Source organism: Perna viridis, chromosome 1 (assembly GCF_037379345.1).
Source record: "Perna viridis isolate PV_CMFRI_1.1 ecotype Kerala chromosome 1, ASM3737934v1, whole genome shotgun sequence".
Lineage (NCBI taxonomy): Eukaryota > Metazoa > Mollusca > Bivalvia > Mytilida > Mytilidae > Perna > Perna viridis.
Genome location: NC_142445.1, coordinates 40,900,168 through 40,923,282, shown reverse-complemented (window position 1 = coordinate 40,923,282; position 23,115 = coordinate 40,900,168). Strand labels below are relative to the sequence as shown.

General features: G+C 33.2%; 1 protein-coding gene across 2 annotated transcripts; it reads left to right on the top strand.

Annotated features, from left to right (window-relative positions):
- The first annotated feature begins 5,555 nt into the window (after window positions 1–5,555).
- Window positions 5,556–22,591, top strand: LOC148628774 (ATPase ASNA1 homolog). Of its 2 annotated transcripts, none has more exons than XM_088594168.1 (8): window positions 5,556–5,746; window positions 8,846–8,993; window positions 10,148–10,202; window positions 11,302–11,392; window positions 16,835–16,985; window positions 17,712–17,819; window positions 20,006–20,206; window positions 21,188–22,591. In XM_088594168.1, the coding sequence occupies exons 1-8, from the start codon at window positions 5,631–5,633 to the stop codon at window positions 21,308–21,310; spliced, it is 993 nt and encodes a 330-aa protein (XP_088450294.1). In that variant the 5' UTR covers window positions 5,556–5,630; the 3' UTR covers window positions 21,311–22,591. The 2 variants fall into 2 exon arrangements, with proteins under 2 accessions (XP_088450294.1, XP_088450303.1); XM_088594177.1 differs by lacking the exon at window positions 5,556–5,746 and adding an exon at window positions 5,780–5,930.
- Window positions 22,592–23,115: the final 524 nt, after the last annotated feature.

Sequence of the window (23,115 nt, the reverse complement as noted above, 5' to 3'; positions counted from 1 at the left end):
GTTGATCTATACTAAAAACGCAGCTGTCCAAAACTAAGAAAAAGCCAGTCTAAAAAGGTATGTTTTCAGGTCTTTCTTAAAAATGTCTAAAGAGGTACAATTTCTTATGGTTGGAGGTAGACTGTTCCAAAGCATTCTGCTGATTTGTCAAAGCGCCTATCACCGTACGTTTTTGTTCTTGTATCATTCAGTACCTGAAGAAGATTGCTGCATTGTGATCTTAAAGTTCTTGCAGGCCTATAGATTGAAATCAGTTCTAGTAAGTATACTGGGGCGTTACCTTGGAGAGCTTTAAACACATATAAAAGTATTTTATACTGACAGCGGTATTGAATCGGAAGCCAATGTAAAAACATCAATACAAGAGTAAAGTGTTCGTATTTCCTTTTCTTTGAAATGAGTCTTGCCGCTGAGATTTGATAACTTATTAAGCCTGTTTTTCGGTGCGAAGACGATCAGTTCAGTCTTGTCATGGTTGAGTTTAAGGAGGTTAGAAACCATCCAAGCACTAATGTCGGAAAGGCAGTTTTCTAACCTAGTTGATATATCGGACCAGTCATCGAGAGGCTTAATCACCAAGTACACTTGTGTGTCATCAGCGTAACAATGATGTAACATATCATGGCGCCTGCAGATTTCACCGACCGGTTTTGAGAACATGCAGTAAAGTTTGGGTCCTAAAACGGAACCCTGGGGTACACCATATCGAAGACAATTATCGTCGGAAAGAGTAGATCCAATCAAAACACATTGAGTCCTGTTCGTCAAGTGGGATTGTAACCACGATAAAGCTGTTCCAGATATTCTAAAAGAAAATTTGAGACTATTCATGAGAATATTATGGTGAATGACATCAAATGCCGCTGATAAATCTAGCATCAAAAGTACGGTACAACAGTTTTCGTCAAGAGCAGACGTGATATCATGATGGATGCATAGAAGGGCGGTCTCAGTAGAGTGGAATTCTCGATACGCTGATTGAACATCATCATATAAGGAATTCGATTTTAAGTGACACTCAATTCTCGATGCAACAACTTTTTCGACTACTTTTGAAACGAAAGGTAAGTTTGAAACTGGACGATAGTTTTTCATTATCTCCTTATCTAAATTGTCCTTTTTGAGTAGTGGACGCACTATTGCTCTCTTGAGTGCTGGTGGTACGGTTGCTTCGGATAAGGATTTGTTCACAATGCCTGTAATTGTAGGCAGCAATGTTTCTAAACAATCTTTGATAATATTTGTCGATATTGGATCGAGCTCACAGGATTTAGACCGAGCTGATGAGATGATCTTTTTTACTTCCTCACATGATGCAAGTGAAAAGGTTGTCAATGGCTCACCGGTGAACTTTATATCAGCTCTTAAGATATCCAGTGTAGTGTCTGCAGTGATTGACTTAGCACTGAGTTCGTTACGAATTATTTGTATTTTCCCAAGGAAGAATTCTCCGAATTTGTTCCCAAGATCCTTTTCACTCTGATGTGAAGGGAGGACTGTTTGATGGATATTCCCCATTAGATTATTAGTAAGTCTGTAAAGTTTTTTCTGATCGTTGCCAATTTCAAATATCTTATTAGAGTAATAGTCTTTCTTGCTTTGTATGAGAAGTTTGTTTGCCTACATTTATCTTTAAATATTTCACGATCTACTCTTAGCCCTGTCTTCCTCATTCTATGCTCTGCTTTGCGTTGATCTGTCTTAGCTGTATGAAGATGATCGTTATACCATTCCGTATTTGGTCAAATTATGATATCTTTCGAGATTAATGGTGCATGTTTATCAACGATCGCTTTCATGTCTGTGTCGTATGCTTTCACAAGTTGCTCAACAGGTTTATCGACATCCTGAACACATGAAGTTTGTATGTCGAGAATAAGAGCGTCCATTGAAATCTCGCCGTATTTGCGAAAGGAAACTTTTTTCTTCTGATTTGATGGCTTTGATATACGAAGTTTAGAGTGGAGGGCATAATGGTCGCCAGAAAAGTTATCGTGTTTATCGCAAAGATATTACATATTGATGGTGTATCAGAGAGGATTTACGAAATCTCTCTTGTGATCACTACATTGAGAGTGTGTCCCTTGATATGAGTGGCACCTTGAATGTGTTGCACTAATCCGCGGTCTTCCAAAGATACGAGAAATCGACGGGCAGTGACGTCATTCGGATTGTCAAGATGAAAATTCAAATCACCAGTTAAGACAATTTCCCCTGGAATTACAACAAGTTGATCTAAGAAATCATGCCACTCATCGAAGAAATTAGCAATTTTAAAATTGTTCGTTCGTCATGGTGGTGGGCGGTAAATAATGCACAAGCGAAAATGTTTATTGATAGTTCCAATATTGAATTGTAAAACTTCGAAATGCGTAAAAGTTTTGACTGGTTTGATTAATTTGACGTCCAGGTTTGTGTTGTAAATCAAAGCAACTCCAACGCCTCTTTGTCCGGTTCGTGTGATATGGTCGATCGCATACCCGTCATGAGTCAGTTCTGCGATAACTCCTTTGTCTACCATAGTTCCAAGCCATGTTTCGGTTATCGCTAACAAGTCTGCACGAGTAGATAAAATATAGTCGCATATTGATGTGGTCTTGTTCTTTACTGATCTAGCATTCAACGAAATAAGTTTTAAGTCTGAATATTTATCACCATTTGAAGATATCGTAGCGATATTTTTCAGGAAAGGTGTTTGTGATATGGATTGTCTACTTCCGTTCAGGCGTGATTTTAATAAAATTGGAATTGCATTTTCAAGGTTAGGGCTGGTGTTATCAATCTGAGTGTTGATTATAACAAAGTTGGAAGTGTTAACACTTGAAATTGTTTTGCATTTAAAGTCTCTGCTAGGCGACACTCTAGTTCTGATAGGTCGAAAGAAATTCCTCCCAGCTTTTGTACCGCGTCTAGTGCGAGAGGTCAGTTACACGCACTGTATTGATTACATAAACATGTGTGCAGTGAACTGTTTTTCAATACATTTAAAAATAACCCTTCTGTTGTCGATAAATTCATGGCTGAGTGACTACTATAACATCAATATAACTTTTCATAGTTCCTAATATGTCCACTTTTCTGCAATAAATTTCAGTTTTGAGCTCAGCATATGATCAAGTATATGTTTGGGAACATCCAGAACAATTTTCGAGATAAACTGTCAAATAAAAGTCATATATAAAATGCATAAAGATTGTGATATAATAAACTAAAGATGATGCATTCTTAAAGTCACAATCTAAGCGTTGTGTATAGACATTTTACAACATGTAGACTGTGATATAATAAAGGAAAGATGATGCATTCTTAAAGTCACAATCTAAGTGTTGTGTATAGACATTTTACAACATGTAGATTGTGATATAATGAACTAAAGATGATGTGTTCTTATAATCACAATTTAAGTGTTGTGTATAGACATTTTACAACATGTAGATTGTGATATAACTATCCAAGGATGATGAATACTTATCACCACAATCTAAGCGTTGTGTACAGACATTTTACAACATGTAGATTGTGATATAACTATCTAAAGATGATGCCTTCTTAAAGTCACAATCAAAGTGTTGTGTATAGACATTTTACAACGTGTAGATTGTGATATAATGAACTAAAGATGATGTGTTCTTATAATCACAATTTAAGTATTGTGTATTGACATTTTACAACATGTAGATTATGATATAACAATATAAAGATGATGAATACTTATAATCACAATCTAAGTGTTGTGTATAGACATTTTACAACATGTAGATTGTGATATAACTATCTAAAGATGATGAATACTTATAACCACAATCTAAGTGTTGTGTATAGACATATTACAACATGTAAATTGTGATATAATAAACTAAAGATGATGCATTCTTAAAGTCACAATTTAAGTGTTGTGTATAGACATTTTACAACATGTAGATTGTGATATAACAATCTAAAGATGATGAATACTTAAAATCACAATCTAAGTGTTGTGTATAGACATTTCACAACATGTATATTGTGATATAATAAACTACAGATGATGTGTTCTTATAATTACAATCTAAGTGTTGTGTTTAGTCATTTTACAACAGGTCGGCCAGGTGAACTAATGATATGTAAAGATTGATGATTTAAATAACCACTAATATTTTCTTTACCCTATACTCTGGAAAAAAAGTATCTCCCTCAAGTATACTGCTGCACTGCAGCCCAGCTTTTTTGTCCCTGTGTTTCTTTTATTATATGCAGCTTGAGGGTATAGATGGTCATCCTGATTCTCCTAAAAAATCTCACAACTAAAAGCATATTTTTTTAAATAAAAAAAACTCAATTAAATGGTTGATATTTGAATATTACTGAAAATAAGAATCCTTTTGCACAACATATTTACAAATTATTAAAATCTTACAAAATTGTTTTTAGCTTTGTTTGTTCAATCAATATGCATGGCTATTCTTAATGTACAATTATTTCACTGTCCCAAAAATTTGGATGAAAACAAAAATCAAATGTTACACCACAATTTTCAATTGTTACATCATAATTTCTATTAGAATCATTGATCTTAGGTATTACCTTTTCATTCATTTTTTGTCTGTAATTTGGGCCCTTCATGACATTTCATCAAACGGTGACCAACGATGAAGAAAGGGGTATCCTGGACAGGAATGCGTAAGCCATGGGTGACAGCACCATCATCTTCCCAGCGCACAAAATGCTGCACTAAGCATTGTTCTGAAATAAAATTAAACAATGAGAGAATTACAAATAAACATATGTATTTGGATTTAAGTATCATCTCAGTCTTTTCGACCTTTGTATTTTCTCTCCCTTCCACCTTCAACCATAAACAAAGAGTCAGAACAATTAACACCAATGTTCATTTACAAAATAAATCACAGTAATAGATCTTGTGACCAAAATAAATTGCGCATTGAGAAGAAAATAAGGAAAAGGATATTTCTTTACAAAAGAATATGCCTCACCATCAAGGGAAAATTTTCCAAAACTTTTGGTAGTTCTTGGTACTGCATAAGTTGTGGAGGTAGCTAAAGAAAATTCCTCTACAACCAAATTAGCCGTCTCCAGATCTTTCACCCATCTATAGTAAGGGCTTGTGCGTTGAATGAACAAGTGACGTCAAGTCGCACCATGGGCATGGAATGTCCTCATCAATGGTATCACCAGTGGCAGTGCTGGACATACCTTTGGCTTTAAAAAACTTTAAATGTATAACAAGTGTTGTTAAACGAAGAGTTGAATCTGTACATGAATGAACATCTATTATATTGCTCCCATAAATGTCTGTCGGAGGGGAAAGTGATATTCACAATTCAGTAAAATAATTTTGCAAGTTGGAAATTCACAATCCAAATATATTTAATGAAAATGATGGTTACCCATTATTATCTTTTGATCCTTCTCATTAAATATAAAAATTAATTGGGTATAAAAGCCGTCAAACTTACTTGTTTTTTTTTACAATTAAACTGCCCACTTCTTAAAGTTCTTCATGCAGTCAAAGTGAAAATACATTTCGAACATGCGCAATGATAATTAAAATATTCCCTACAAACTCGGTTCCATTTCCGCATCACATCGCAATCGACCCGTTGTGAAAAAGACGTTCATTAAATACCGATATGGCAGAAGCTGAGCTTGAGGAACTCGACCCTTCTCTTAAAAACATTATCGATCAGACTTCCTTAAAATGGGTATTTGTCGGTGGCAAAGGGGGCGTTGGAAAAACTACCACTAGGTACATGAATTTCGTTACTTCCCGGCAGCTTTGACGAATTTCGCCATGACTTGTATAGTCATCTCGGCCATAGAACATTTCGGCCATGGTCCATCTCAGCCGTAGTCGTTTTGAGTCGGTTTCCAACATCCAATCAATTAAAGCTAATTTAAAAAGACCAGTTCCAATTTCAGTACTAATTTATGTACGTTAGTAATTTAATTAGCCCTCTGGATAGAAACCTGCCCTACATTATACAAAGGTGTCCTACTTAACTACTTCAGAACACCTGTGTGATCTTTTGGACACTGCCTCAGTGTTTTCACTAAGTTTTTGAACAGATGGAAATTAAATAAGAATAGGAGGAAACCCAAATTACTGCGAGGGGTCTGGGGCCCCTTTTTTCGTTTTTTTACCTCCCATTATGGCATTAACTATGGTGCCTCTAATCCAGCTTGTATATTTTCTTAAAATGTTGGATGTTGTAATAGCCATAATATATATTCGCCATAAACAGAAACATTGTGTGTTAATAATATTTCTTGTGCTTTGTACTTATTGTTGCATGGACTAATTTTCATTCTTAACTTTCATGTCTCTTCTTCAAATCATTACCATATATGTTTATGGGTCTTAATGCCAAATCATCTGAAACACATGCTTTCAAACGCACAAATGACATGACGATTGACAGATTGATGGTTATTACCCTCCACATTGGACAAAATGGCCTGATTGAACACTGATCAGTATCCAGATTCAAATTCCATTTTTACGAAAACATCGACCAAAAAATCTGAAATTTCATGGCTGGAAAACTCAAAGATAGGTGGGTGATTTTACCACCTGTGGCTACTATTGAAAACACTGTGCCTTTTAAGTTTGAATAGCTGTCAATTATGACCTTATCCTCTAAAGGCTATCATATGAAAAGTCTCCCATCAGCTCCTTTTATTCAATATTAACTCTCACGTCAAGAACTACATGTAATTTGATTATTCGTGTTTTTCAATTATAATAAAAAAATATGCAGTCTTGGGAGGCTTATTTTATTTTACTTGGGCAACTCCCAAGTTCATTTTTTTATAATGCCTCAGCAAGAGTAATCAAGGGAACCAAGGTTATAGCGGTAATCTAAAGAATGTAATCCAGGGACAAAGACCAGACATGGAAAACAGACATACACAACAAAGAACATAAAGTAACTAAAATCATACATACAAAGTAACAAAAGTAAATGAGCAAGTCGGACTCCACTAAAAACTGCAAACATCACAATTTTTCTGGACAAATCTTTATTAAAATTGCTTTGTCTCATTGTAGGTCTCTAATCTGCATATTTGCATTTTATATGCACTGAAATTGAGTGAAATGTGTGTATTTTTGTAAATGTTATTCAGGGCATATAAATATACAATACAAATGTACCTTTAGATATTTCTTCGTTATTACAAGTGTTTAAAATGTGAATCATACTTGTAAGCTGCAAACAATAATACATTCAGCACATTAACAAGTTTTCTCTTTTAGAAATTCCCTCACGTCTGTAAAATTTACATAAATGGACATTTTTCATAAGCTTAGATGTCAAAACAGTCCAGGTCAACATAATTTAAAAGCAGTGCATGTAGAACTTGAAAATTTCCATGTTTGAAATTACCTTGGCCTAAACGATGTAGTAATCCGTGCTAATTTATTGTCAAGATATTTACATTCCTTGAAATGTTCATTTTTTCCCATTTTAGCGTATTTGCATCTTTTATCGTTCGTTTACTCATCATTTTGCCTTTGTTTCAACACACAATTAGCGCACAACAGAAGCATTTTTTTAAAACATACATTGGGGCATTCAATTAAACACATGATAGGAGGGTTCATTTAAACGCATGATAGAAGCATACGTTTGTTTTTGCACATTCTTTATTTCCTTTATTCAACTGTTATTTTTATATTTTTTGCTATTATTTTTTTATTTTTCATTGATTCTGTTGTCGATTGTTACTTTCTTCATTAATATTTTTTACTTTTATTTTTTTTCATTGTTCGTCTATCGTGCATTTAAATGCACGCTATGTGCGTTTGTGTATCGTTCGTTTATCACATGTTTGGTGAGTATTAAGCGTGCATTTAGGTATCGTGCATGCATCTCAAGTAGTGTATTATTTGATTTTTTAGACGGTGAAATGGCCTTGTGATATCCTTAAGTTCATAGATACATGTAATATGTTGTATATAATTTCTTCCAGGACTAATTCTCTTAAAATTTTGTTGGAACAATTGAGCACATAAAATATGTTACACATGTAGGTAACTGGTTGTTGTAAAGAAGACATTTGATGCAGAAAGTTCCTTGCTGTTGAAAAAGAAAAAAATCAAAATATAATTAAATTTACTCTCAAATTCTTTAATGTATTCAGACTTACATGCATTACCTAACTATCCCTTCAAATTACAACTATGCAAAAAGAAGTTAAATCTATTTCATTTCATTCATACAAAATGTACATGTATGTATTCATCCTTATTGTTTTTTTTTTTAAATATAATGTTCCAAACAAGCAGAGGTATACATATACATTTTGTCCACTGGCATGAACTAAGTGGGCAGGAATTTCCAGGTATATTTACAATGTAATAAGACAAAAAAATATTCAAATACCCATCTTTTTTTTTTTTTAAAAGTAGGGGATGATTATCCATTGAACTTGATGATTATTTGGCACACTGTTTATTGGACACCTTGTAGTCCTCAATGGGCCATTTCAGAAATTTAACTTCCATCCTTGCAAATAATGATGTTTTGTCACAGCCTCCTCATTAAAAATATGTTTTGACCATTGAGAATCATCGTGAAGAATAACAATCCCAGAATGCAATACAATTTTAGGCCATGATTGAAATTGATATTTCCTAAAAACGTCTATTGCTAAGCCTTCTCAGGGCTGATAGAGTGATGCAGCAATAATATGAAAAAGATAACAGCTCAAACTGATGAGTTGCAAGGTAGATTTACAGTGTTTAAATTTAAAGTTTGGTGATCTAAATTAAGAAGTTTATCTGGAAAGTTTAAGCTTAATTTTTGAAAATACATGTTCATTTTTTATTTTTATTAATTTTAAGCTGTTGCCTTGCTGTACAGATGGCTAAAGTGCGAGATACTGTTTTGATCATTTCTACAGATCCTGCCCACAATATTTCTGATGCTTTTAATCAGAAATTCTCAAAAGTTCCAAGTATTGTCAATGGATTTAACAATTTATATGCTATGGTATGTATTGTTTGTCTCTCATTTTATGGAAATTGTACATGTATAAAGTGATAAAATTTGGATAAAATCTGTTTTTAGCTGTACATGTAATGTACATGTACAGGTAAATGCACTGATTGTCCATTTAAACTGCATTTGTTATAAATTGTTTGTCATAACACATTATTTTCTCATCCTCTGAAGATATTAAATTAATATAAATGTATAAATTTAGAAATGGAAAATGTATGTATTGTTGACAATATGGGTAGATGTATTATCTATTTATATTACCTCGATGAAATTTATTTTTTAATTTTGTTCATTTCAAGACTATTTTGGATTCATGTAAGACCAAAAAAAGGTAGTCTTGTTTGCTGCTACCAGCAAGAAAGAAATAAGGTGGCTATAGGTAGGGAAATTATTTCATTTTTTAAAACATTTACAGTGTTTGAGCTAAGATGGCAATAAAATGTTTAGGATAGGCACAGTAATGTAGCAGGAAACAGATTTTTTTTTTCATCTAAGTGGTCATGTCCAAAGAATTTCATTTTGCACAGTGTTCTCTTTTATTGATGTCATTTGCCTGGAGAGAATTAATGGCTTTAACTTCAGAACTTGAGTGTTAGATTTACAACCAATTAAAAGAGCCAGCATTGTGAGCTCTGGACTAATTTGGAAATTTTCATTTTAAAACTTGTATCCAGAAAATGAAACTTTATCATGTACATAAAATAGTTAAAGTTTTCTATAGAGGGATAGTACATGTATTCATTAGAAGAACCCCTCTACATGTATATGCATGAAAGCTCTAAAATGAAGGTAGCATAGAATCTGTAGAAACACAGAATTAGATGACAGCAATGTATATTCATGTACATCTATTGTTTGTCATGGTTGTAATGTACAAATATATATGTAAGTATGTTATAGCTCACATTCAAATGTATAAATATGTTCAATACAATATTTGTCCAATTTAAAATAGTAGTTGGCAATCATCATTTGAATGTAACATCTGGTTTTGTTAGAGTACAAACTATACAAGGACAACTTAATATGTTGACTGAAAACACACCAAATTACAAGATATGATTAAAGAAAAAAAAATGTTTAAGTTAACATTTTAATGACTGGTACATGTACTTGTAAATATTCCTTGATTTTTGTTGTAGGAAATAGATCCTAATTTAGGTTTTTCTGAATTACCAGAGGAATATTTTGAACAAGGTAAAAAGTTATCTTATGAAGTCACATTTAAAAGCATTGTTCCATTTACTGTGTTACTATACCAAAAAAATATATTGGCTGACAACTTGATTGCAATTTAAAAAAACTTTGATGACATGTAAAATTATTGATTCGTTTGTGGTACATAAATCTGATTGAAAAAAAAAAGGAAAACTATCATATAAAGTGAAAGTTTACCAGTACAGTAGTAGATTTATACATGTACATACACGACAGATATCGTTCATGTGAAATTAATGTGAGTTGATCTATACAAGACAGATATCGTTCATGTGAAATTAATGTCATGGCAGATATCATTCATGTGAAATTAATGTGAATTGATCTATACATTATATTCACATTAAGTTATCTTAATTTTCACTTGAAATTCACTTCTCATTATTTTATGTAAACATGTGTTCATTATGATAACCCTTCTATCAGAGTTTTCCCTAATTTTGGCTGGAACTGGCCAAAAACAGCTATGAACAGGTCAAAACTTTAAAATTTTGCATACAGTTGTAAAAAAAAAATCTCAGTTTGAACAGCCCAAACGTGTGCATGAAGCATGCAATTTGGCCTCCAGCTCTATATGCATTAAAGCTATAGAATAAAGGTATTGTAGAATCTGTGGAAACACAGAATTAATTATTAAGGTGTGACTGACTTACATTTACAATACCTGTTCAAACTGATCTTTGCAACTGTAGTTGTGATCCGTCATTGATGACTGATCAGTTAAACAAAATACAATATGTGGATTCAATATCTTAAATTTTAGATAAATTTAGTATGGTATTATATTGAGTTCATTCCAATAAAAATTATCAAATTTATATGAACCCATCATCCATCATTTTAAATAAAACTGTGATCAGATCAGTCACTAATCATCGGTTATCAATCTTTGTAGTGATAATTCAGTCACCGGTAATCAACTTGGTCTAAATGATCATCACTACCTTATGCTCATGAGTCTAAAAACAATTTTATTTTTACATGGTCTTTGTGTAAAATTTGTTAAAGCCAGTATAGGAGATTATCTGTGACCATTTCATCTATGTGTATGTTTGAAATTTTTTTTTTTCTATTCTAGACACAATGTCTATGGGTAAAGCTATGGCACAGGAATTACTAAGTGCTTTTCCTGGTATAGATGAAGCTATGAGTTTTGCTGAGGTTATGAAGTAAGTATTGCCTAATTACTAAGTGCTTTCCCTTGTATAGATGAAGCTATGAGTTTTGCTGAGGAGATGAAGTAAGTATTGCCTAATTACTAAGTGCTTTCCCTGGTATAGATGAAGCTATGAGTTTTGCTGAGATTTTGGAGTAAGTATTACCTAATTTCTATTTAGTACTGCAGGTTCAGTGATTTGGATTAAAATTTTTATCATTTCAGGGGGCCATTCTTTCATCTACCACATACTTGACTTTTTATGAGCAGCTACATGTAGGTGGATGTTTCTAGAAAAGTTTTTAGTGGAGTCGCAGTTGCTCATTTACTGATGTTACTTTGTATGTACTATTTTGGTTGTTTTATGTTCTTTGTTTTGTGTGTCTGTTTTCCATGTCTGGTCTTTGTCCCTGGATTACATTCTTTTGATTTTAGCTAGAATCTTGGTTTCCTTGATTACACTTTAAATGTGAAAACTCCTTATTTCAGTGTTACATTTTCAGCAGGAATATGATCAAAATCCCATGGCTCTCTCTAATACCAATCCCTGCAGGTTAAGAGTTATTGAATTCCATTATACAACTATTATTGGTATTGTTTAACAGTCATTTTATGATTGTCTTAATATATAGATAAGAATGCTAAGCAACTTTAAGATATTGGTAATTAAACATACCAAACTTTGTACCTGTAAGTTTATTTTTCATTTTTTAAACCAGAAGAAAACAAAAGCTCTGCAGAAACATTTATTTTAGTATAGCTATTGAGGACATGGCAGAAGTTACATGTTACATATCAATATGTCTTGTGAATATAATCTTTGCACCTGTGGTCAAAGCATAAACTGGACCGAATGTTCAATGATGGCTGAAAATCCTTGGGTATGACTGTCTTTAGGTCTCAATTGAGAGGAGTTCCAAATAACTACACATGCACATGTACTGAAAGTTTCATTCTGACTTGTTCTGTATGTAACAAAAATGAATTCTGTTGACTTGGATTTACATTTACAATACTAAGCTTGACCACTTCATTGGTCTTTAAGGCTACAAACCACTAATGTCACTTCCCATAGGTTTCAATGCTAATTTCACTAAGTTCAATGAGTTACGGAGCTTCTACCTTAAGTTTAACCTAAAGAAGACTATATACATCACCTAAAAGCTGCATGTGTACACTAATAGCCCTGAACATATTATGTGGTGTTTACTACCTTGCAGTGTGACACCAGCTCCTGGAAGACAATGAGCTAAAAATAGAATGGGAATTCCCCTACATTTCACAAAAAAAAAAGGGTCTTCATGCAGAACATCTTACATCTTGTTTTAATGAACTCATGAATGTAACATTAAATTCCTTACAAAACTACATTACTTACTCAAAAACAATGCTATGAAGTCAAAACTATCTCAAATTTTATCAATTTTTGTAAAAATAAAAGCCATGCTGCCTCCCCTTTTTAACCATCTATACCAATACCATAAATTTTCTATATTGTCATTGAAAGACTTGTTTGGGTGATTTTCTGGTAACATTCATGTTTTCGCAGTAAATATCCCCAAAAAAACGTGCTTCATAAGTAAGAATTTTTAGAAATTTGAATTCTTATACTTCACATGGGAGCTGGACAAACATTCATATCTGCATACATGAAATTTCAATTTTTTCAAACTTTCCCTCCTTGTACTTGCTATATTCCCTCTTAACTAGCTTAAACTAACATATATTACTACAAGCAAGTAAAAAGAACCATTAGATATGCAAAAAACTACTTTCTAACAGAAAAAGTACATTTCTGAATCCATCAGGCTGTAAAATTGGTCAAAATTACATATTTGACTGATTTTTATTAAAAATTGTAAAAATTGTGACACTTTGGAGGGAATTTTGATAGTGCATCACTCTTTGTATGGTTTTAAAGAATTAAAGACAGTTTGGAACACTTTTGAGAGAAATAATATTTTGCCGTGCATTTCAGTTAAGGCTACAAACCACTAATGTCACTTCCCATAGGATTCAATGCTAATTTCACTAAGTTCAATGAGTTATGGAGCTTCTACATTAAGTTTAACCTAAAGAAGATTATACATCACCTAAAGGCTGCATGTGTACACTAATAGCCTGAAAATATTATATGGGGTTTACTACCTTGCCGTGCGACACCGGCTCCTGGTAGACAGTGAGTTAAAATAGAATGGGAATTCCCTTACATTTCACAAAAAAGGGTCTTCATGCAGAACTCATAAAAAATATTTAATTCAGTAAGTTACTGACCATTTTATGTAGAAAAAAAGGAAATATAATTCCCTGTCAAACACAAGCTCACTTGTGCAGATTTGGTGTGCACTTTTTCCACAGCAACATTATACAAGTGCACTAAAATTTGTGAAGGACTATTTTTGTGCACGTTCTAAAAGCTTTTGTTGAAATAGTGGTATGTAACCTAAAAGTTCTTCTGACATGGCCACCACAAAAAGCAAGATCATCAACATTAAGGCTTAACAAAGTGTATAACCAGAGATTGCCACAGATAAAAATTGGTTCATTACTCTATAAAATTTTGGGTAGTACATGTGAAAAATAAAAGTTGGCTAGAGGAGATTCAAGGCAATAAGGAACAAAAGAAATATAATTGGGGCTTGGGTTGTGTATCAACTGAAAATTGCCGTTTAAAAGTTAACCCTGGTCTTTTTATACCTAATGTAATTATATGCATGATTTTTTTTTGTTATTGAAATGCAGATTTTGCGAAAGGTTTGCGTAATATACATTTTTCCTTTTTTTATAATTTCTTTTGTTTCTTCTAATAATCTTGGTCTTCAGCTGTAATGTAGTTTTTGTTTTTATTCTTATATCCTGCTTATCTTCACTTATTGTTTGGTATTTATAATGTTATTTTGGTGGTTTGTAGTGTGTGGTCCAGTAGTTGTATAATGGTTCTATCCTTCCATTTGTGACTATATCCAGTTGGTTGTGGTGTAGTCATTGAAGTCAGTGATTTTGGGATCATTGGTTTGGTAGTCGTCTGATGCATGAAACAATTCATGTTCAACTTGGTCAAGTTCTTGTAGGACCTGTAAGGCAAAGTTTCTGCACACTCTTCCGAACTCGTTGACAATAGTTGAATAGGCAGCCCTTGATGTTGGCATAACAGAATGTTGTCTCTGCTGCATTGCATGCTTTGGATTCAAAATCTAGAAAGATGATATCTGCGTTAAAGAGTGTTTTGTTGTCTTTGGCTATTTGTTTCAGAATATAGAACAGGCTTTTGTATTTGGTCTGGTATTTGTCTGGCAGAAATGCAAAGATGACGGTACATCTCTCTGTCAATTAGTGCATGGATCGTGTAAATCAGCTTGAATGGTACTGAGCTAGCATAGAACTGAAAGTCCGGTCCCCACTTATTATGTCTGCCTGGCTGAGATACATAGTTGATGTTATCAGAGGTATCAAAGAGAAGTATCTTGTTGTTGTCACCATTAGTTGAGAGTAAGAAGTCTACACCAGCAGTGCATTCTCCTTGCAAGTCTATATCGTTTCTATTCCTGGGTTGTTGTGGAATGTTGTTGTGGTGGTTACAGTAGAGTGACGATTTGCATGATGTATACATTGGTATCTTTTCAATTATGGCTCTCGTGTTGTCATTCCACTCTCTTATATGGAACTGTATTATCTCACTGTTGTAGAGTGCTGGTATTAGGTATAAACAGTTGCTTACTTTCTCATTGATGTGTGCCATGAATAGTTTGGATTTGACATCTTGGTCTGATGGTGGATGGTTGTGGTCTGTTTTCTGGTTTTCACTGAGTTTCAGTAACCTGCTACAGCCAAACAATGAACATATGCTTGTGGAATTAATTGCAAATGCACATTTGCTATTTTTGAAATAACATGGTATGCAAACATTACTAATTGGCTTGTGTAAGCTTATTACTAGTATGAAGGTGCTCAGAAGGTGACATTTTGAGGTAATAAGCTAGGGATGCTTAAAATTAGTACATTACTAGGAATAGACCGGTGGAAATATCTGTCACTTTTTAAGCCACTTTTTACCAGTTAACTACAGTTTTACATGACATGTGTCCCCTATCAATTGTAATTACTCTTACATAAGTTTGTTTTGTAACTTTCTTCATTTTTACGTTTATTAGGTGAACAAAAAGTCTTAAGATTTAGTAGTGTAAATGATCAGAATAATTTTCATCATCTATAGATGGATTGGACTTGACCTTAATTGTCATTTTAAGAGCTCCCAAAACGAAGTTTAGGACCCTTATTGATTTTGCTCTGTTTCTTCTGCTCCAAAATTTTGTCCGACCTGGACCTCAGAAAGTGTAAACATATGCGGTACCAACTGAAGTTGTGTCTAAGCATATTTAATGATATGTTACCTGTTGCAGTGGAAGCAGACTTTCCTGCCAAAAAATGTAACAATGTAAAAATTCTCCAATTTGGATGAAATTTGGTTTTTAGGGTAAAATGACATGCCAAGTACAATTTTTTAGCTTTTGAGATGATTCAAAAGTTGCAGTATTCATGGTGATTGATTTTCCTGCCAAAATTTCAAAATGTTCCACTTCAGATGAAACTTTGTTTTAAGGTTGAGTTTGTCATTCTGCATCCAAATTTTAGGTTTTGAGAACATTTGAAATTCGCCATTATCACGACACCCGATTTTCCTGCCAAAATTCTCTGATTTAAATGAAATTTTGTTTTTAGGGTGAAAAAGATATACTGAATATACCCATTTTCAATCTGTTTGCAGTCATAGATGAAGCAGGTTTTGGTAGCCCTTCATGATCATATCTATCTCTTGTTTTCAATTAACTTTAACCTAAAAATTGCATCTTTTAAACAATTAAATAATGAATTTTTTTTCTTGTTTATCTAATATAAAGTAATATATTGAACTCAGTAATATCCATATTATTTATCATAAAATTACTTATATACATTACATGTATATTCAATAGATGGAACTAAATTTCTGTTGAATTATGTATGACACCAAACAAATTGTTAAATAAACAAACCTACTTAGTGATTTTTCAAAAAATTGGTAAATGGGAAGACACCTAAAGATTCAACAAGGGTGGGGTAAATCAGTCAATAGACTATAGACTATAGGCTATTGTTAATAATCTTTGAAGTATCTATCGAAGCCCTTCGTACATTTTCAAGGTCTGTAAATCTTAATTTATGGTCTTACTAAGCTTATGTTTTGCTTCAAAAGAAAAACAAATGTGATTTCTTACTCAACATTTTCATGTTTTTTGGTTAATTACTTATAAAATTATGGTTTTGTTATCAATATTCTAAAATTTTAAGGTGGAACTCAAAACTCCAGGGTGGGGCTAGCAAATTTAAGGGCGGAGTAGCCCCACCCTTGAATAGCCTGTGGTGAACCCTGTATGACTGGTACATTTACATGTTCTTTTCCTTTTCTTTTGTTTAGACTTGTTAGGGGAATGAACTTTTCATGTGTGGTATTTGACACAGCACCAACAGGACATACTCTCAGACTGTTGTCATTCCCAAGTGTGGTGGAGAAAGGCTTGGGTAAAATAATGAGACTGAAGAATCAGATTGGACCATTTGTTTCACAGGTATTTTATTGATTATTTTAGGGCCATTTGCCTAACGAGGCCTTAAATTTTTTTGTTTGTGTTTTCCCTCACCTGACCAACCCTTATATGTTTGGCATTACCCTGATATAGTTCTCATTTTTTAACAAAGATTATGAAGTCAGAATGTATTCACGTTCATATATACATATAATGTAGATAAAACACACATTTTATAAACAAAAAATTAAATATTACCTACTTTTTGGTCATAATAGGGTTTTTTTTTAGTAATGAGACCTTAATTCTATTTGCAGCCTTATTTTTCAGGGTGATTAGTTATTTATGTATGTGATGTTCATGTAGACCAGATGCTGCATAAGTTTTGAGATGAGTGGTAGCTCTCTAGAACCTAGTAAACCACATATAAATGAAAGTACATGTACATGTATATTCTATTCAATTTTACTTTAAATTATCATGTTTTCATAGATGTCAACCAAATTTACATTTAAATGGCATACTGTAAACATATTAATTTTTGCGGTTGCTAATTTTCGTGGATTCTGTGCAGTGATCACATTTGCGGGTATCAATTTTTGCAGTTTAAAAAAAAATGATTGGTGTCATATACATGTAGTGTTAAATATCAATTTCTCTGGCACTGTTTTTCTCACTTTTCAGTCCACCGTGAAAATAGCGAAAATTAGTACACTGTGAAAATTAATATATATGGTTCATTTTTTTTAATGGTATTTTTTCTCTCAGATGGCAAGTTTTGTTGGTATGCAGGACATGAATGCTGATGAGATGTCTGGGAAGATGGAAGATATGTTAGCAACAATACGTCAAGTTAATGACCAGTTTAAAAATGCTGTATGTGGATAAAACCAGTAAACCAGTTTACTTCTGCTAATTACTTGAACAAGAAAACTAAAAATAAGTCATCGAGAAAGATTCTCTTTTTAATGGCTAACCATGTTTTTTAGAGAAACAGTCCAGTAGTGAAATAGCCTAAAAGTGATTTTATTAAGTGTGAAAATTAGTGCAATGCATTTCATGAAAACATGGCCAACCAATGAAAACCACAAAAATTGGTCCCCCACAAAAAAATTAAAAGCCGATCTCACAGCTCCTGGTTTTCTGTTATGCTCACACATGACATAACAGAAAACTGGGAGCTGCGAGATCGGCTTTTTAATTAGATTGCCCACAAACAATAGTACTTTCACAGTATTTTTTTTCTTTAAACTTTAAAATTCACCTTTGGTAGACTTTATGTTTCTATTAAAATGACATTGAAATCTCTTTCATTGCATTATTTTTATTCTTTTAAAAGAATAGGATCTTTATTAGTGCCAGATCAGTATATTTATCATGAAAGCCATGTGTAACAAGTTTTAGTATATTCTTGAATTGTACTATTTACCTCATCGTTGAAACAAATTAGCTCAAAGAAGTAGAAGTGTTAAATGTAGTACAAACACTGCATTTTAGTCTTGTTTACGGTGAAAATATTTAAGATTATTTGAAGTGCTAGTGTTTGTAAGAATCAGGCAAAATGGGAAAAATCAGAAATGTGCATGTCAAAACCCCACCGATCTGACAATAAAATATCACTCAAGGATGCTTTCTGTATTTCACAAGACCATTATTTGATCTCTGCATCATTGGATTTGCTCAGAAATTTTCAATAGAATCTTAGAAAAATGAGGTTTTTGACAGAGTTATCTATCCTTGAAATGTTCATTTTTAGTGAATTTCATTGAAATTGCAACTCAATGGTCCAGCATGATCTGGAATATCTTATCTACTTTCCTTGATTCTCAAGGTGCAAATAGTCAAATCACACTGTCAAAATGATGGAATTTTTCATACCTTGTTTATATTACCTACTGCCCGATTCTTACAGGGACTGACCATTAATGTTAAGTAATATTACTCAGGTAATTGTAAAGTCAATAGGGAAACAAGTCTCGACCCAATGATTCTTTTAGATTCACCTAAGGATATCTGATTTACATTTTATTGATTTAGAATAATGTTTTACAAGTGCAAGCAGTTTGGTGTCCGTCTTCTTTAACAATTTTTCAAAACTCTTCTCCTCTGACACTACTTGACTAATTGAAACCGAACTTGGTATGATTGTTCCTTGGGGTATCCTGCATAGAACTGATATGAGGATTTTTGATCAGTCGAAAAACATGGCTGCTGTTACTGAAAATAGAACTGTTACCGAAAATAGAACATAGGGATCAGACAAATTTTTTTTTTTTCGCATATATATCTTCGAAACTGTTAGGTTTAGCTAAATTCTGCCGAGATAAAAGTGTTCAGTATGATCTATATGTAGTGAAATTTTCATTTCAATCTGTTTAGCAATGTTGGAGTTATTGCCCTTTTTTGATGTTTTTTGGCTATTTTTAATGTTATTTCTTTCAAAAGTCTTCTCCTCTGACACTACTTGACCAATTGAAGTTAAGCTTGGTGTGAATGTTCCTTGGGGTATCCTGCATAGAACTGATGTGTGGATTTTTGATCGGTTGAAAAACATGGCCACTGTTACTAAAAATAGAACATGGGGGGTAATATATTAGTTTTTTGCATATATCTTCAAAACCATTAAGTTTAGCCAAACTCTTTCAATTGCTGAAATGATCCTTATTATAAGGCCTTCAAAAGTCTTCAGGTATCAAAGTTGTCAGACGACTCCTTGTAAGACTTATTGCCCTTGAAAGATGAAGACGATGATTTTTTTTTTATATATAGTTTTCAGCCAATATCTTGAAAATTATAATAGATAGAAAGAAACTTTCAGTTGCTGAAATGATCATTTTGATAAGTCCTACCAAAGTCTTCTTGAGTCAAAATCATTGGACAACTCCTTCTTAAATTTATTGTCCTTGAAAGACAAACTTTAACTAGATGAGCGATTTAGGCTCTTGTTTTTTTTTTTGGTTTCATATTTCCAAATTACTTGAAATACCGTAAATTACATAAATGTCAAGCATTTAGTAAACTTTATAGATGAACCTAATTTTGTAAAACTTTGTGTTTTATAGGACCAGACAACCTTTGTTTGTGTTTGTATAGCAGAATTCCTTTCATTATATGAAACAGAGAGACTTGTACAAGAACTGACAAAATATGGAATAGACACTCATAATATAGTTGTAAATCAGCTGTTGTTTCTGAAGAAAGGAGAAGAACCATGTAAAATGTGTAAAGCTAGACATAAAATCCAGGCTAAATACCTCGATCAGGTACACTATCTTTAAACCTGCATAATCAAGGGTGAAACCAGATCTAGTAGCCGCTCGACTCCCTCTGCTTATTTGGGACTTATTTATCATGCTTTATTCTATTTTTTTATGGGTAGGTCCTGCTAAAAAGTTTGAAATTGTCACTACTTTTATGTCAAGTGTCAACTGGTTGGCTCTGAGTCAGAATAACTTGTCTGAGTGGGGGTCACATGCATGCCTGTAGGATGTTGCTTCTTTTGAGTTAGCACATTATAAATCTGGTTTATTGTGACATCCTGGTGTTATTAGCACAATGCAGGGTCTGTTCAATCTATAAAATGTTCCTGTACAGCAACGCATAAAATATCTGTCATAGGATGTTAGATACATTGCACCAGTCAATCAATCAATTGATTTAATTGATCTGTTATTGCCATACCTAGAATATATCCTTGGTTTAAATAGGATGTGTTTGGTTTTGGTTACTTTACCTTTAAAAAAAATTCAATTCCTATACTGATCTATTTCCAGAAGCCTTTATGGTTAAGCAGGAAAGAGGAAACAAATATTTTTGTTATGATTTGAGTCAGTATCAAATTGTTTTGACTTGAAAAACTTTTTATTGATCCAAAGCAATAATAGATATGACAGAAACAGAGATTTTCAGTATCTAATGTACAATATTGGTAGTTATGCCAATTTTGATGGGCTGACTGTTTTAATAGTTCAGTTTTATATATATGAATTCCTAAAGTGGTGAAAAAGCCCCTTAATTCAAATTAAATAAAGAGAGCATTTAAAGTTGAAAATGTTTTACAAAGTGTGCACTTTTAAGAAATAAAAGCTGTTTTGGAACTTGCCAACTCGCTTAACATGCAGCCCTTAGGACTAAATTTGCAACCTACTTGGTCTTGATCATAATCAATGATCCCTCTTCAAAACAGCTTTCATCTCTATAGTAAAAACCAATTTTGAATCATATCGGTATGTTATTTATTTCAGATTGCTGACCTGTATGAGGATTTCAACGTTGCTAAATTGCCTTTACAGGAGGAAGAAGTCAGAGGAGTTGAAAAGATCAAGAGTTTCTCACAATATTTAATAGACCCATTTGTGGCAGATTGATGAACATTGTTGTTGTACAGTGAAACTTCTCCAAACCGGACCCTCAAAAAACAGGTTTTCCCTTCAAACCGGCCGTATTCAAAAGTCCCAGCCGACATACCGTTACCTTAAAACCTGTGTGTTAAGTCTTCAATAGACTGGCCACCCACCAAAACCGTACATTGGCTGATTTTTCACAGTTTTAGGTAGATAATTCAAATAAAAAACAACCTCTCAATTCTGGCCGAACAGTTGTGCTTCGCCTGTAATAATTGTGTCAGCAAAACAGTAAATGATTATGTAATTAATAATTCATTCACTGACCGGTTTGCATTTCATCAGTGGGCCATTTACAAATGATGCATGCTTCGAAATGTAATAATGAGGCCCAAAGTTTTGAATTGGCATTGGACATGCCTCAACCAGCAAACTGACAACACGTAGGGTTATAAAACACATAAACAGAAACAACTCTTAGAATGCGTTGTTATTTTTCATAAAACCTGCCACTCCTATAAGATGGCAATTTTCTCTTCTTCCAGCAGTGGCCAGTTTGGAGAAGTTTCACTGTATCTATTTTAAGTTCACCTGGCCAATGGCCATGTGAGCTATTGCCATCACTTGGCGTCTGTCGTCGTCCTCTGTCATCATCGTTGTCAACAATTATACAAAACTCTTCTCCGCCAAAACTACTTGACTAATTAGAACTTGGTATGAATGTTTGTGTTGTCTGAAAGATGCATGAAAATATAGCTCACAAAAAATATACCACAATCTTGTTGATATCATAATATCAGCAATTCAATTTTAATATATTGTATGTTTTATCACTGATCAAGAATTTCACCCCTTTTTATTTGAAATACTGGTATGCAGTAGTGTCTGACCACTTTCTTTAGTTCAGATGATTTAAGTGAAAAAAATGTTTTTGCTGGGCTGAAGCCTAAGAGCATTATTACTTTCTCCCCATTGTGATATGAGGTTGGAAATAAATTAATATAAAATCTTATTCACTAGATACAACACTCAATTAAGCTGATGCAAATTTATAAAAAAAAGGGGGGGTTCACTGGTTTTGAACATAGGTCAGAGTGCCAATGGTAGATATTTCTTCTAGTATGATGAATGATTCTGAATTTCTGGCATTATGATGTTGAGAATAATGACAGGCTGTGCATCATATTAAAGATGTTAGTAACACTCGAACTCTTATATAAAACCTGCTCCATAGCAGAAATATTTGCACAAAGTATTTATTCTTTGTATTTGCATTTTTAATACAACATTACGTCATCAAATATCTTTCAGTAGTAGTCTTTGTAAGAATCCTGCAATTTCTGTGATATGTGATACGTCCCAAAAAAAGGCTTCACATTTTTATTTTAGCTGCACATTTTTATTTTAGCTACAAAGTTGCTTTGTAGGTCTGTATGATGAAATGTGTAATTATTTATTCCAACCTGTCTACTCTTAGGAGATAATCTGCATTTAAAATCCAATAGTTTCCATTGTATTTTTGTGTCGATTTACAGAGTTATTTCTGTTAATGCACCTGGTCCATGCTCCCAGTTTTTAGTGGAGTCCGAGTTGCTCATTTGCTTTTGTTACTTTGTATATATGATTTTAGTTACTTTATGTTCTTTGTTGTGTATGTCTGTTTTCCATGTCTGGTCTTTGTCCCTGGAATACATTCTTTTGATTACCGCTATAACCTTGTTTCCCTTGATTACTCTTTGAATTCTACTGTACATTCTATATAATTTTTATCTGCTAAGAACAAGGGTTATTTGAAAAACAACATGTTAATTTCTGTTCACTAAAACATT

Coding starts and splice junctions, on each gene's coding strand:
- LOC148628774 (XM_088594168.1), top strand. CDS start 5,631: ATGGCAGAAGCTGAGCTTGAGGAACTCGACCCTTCTCTTAAAAACATT. Junction 5,747..8,845: donor GTTGGAAAAACTACCACTAG/GTACATGAATTT, acceptor ATTAATTTTAAG/CTGTTGCCTTGCTGTACAGA. Junction 8,994..10,147: donor TTAACAATTTATATGCTATG/GTATGTATTGTT, acceptor TTTTTGTTGTAG/GAAATAGATCCTAATTTAGG.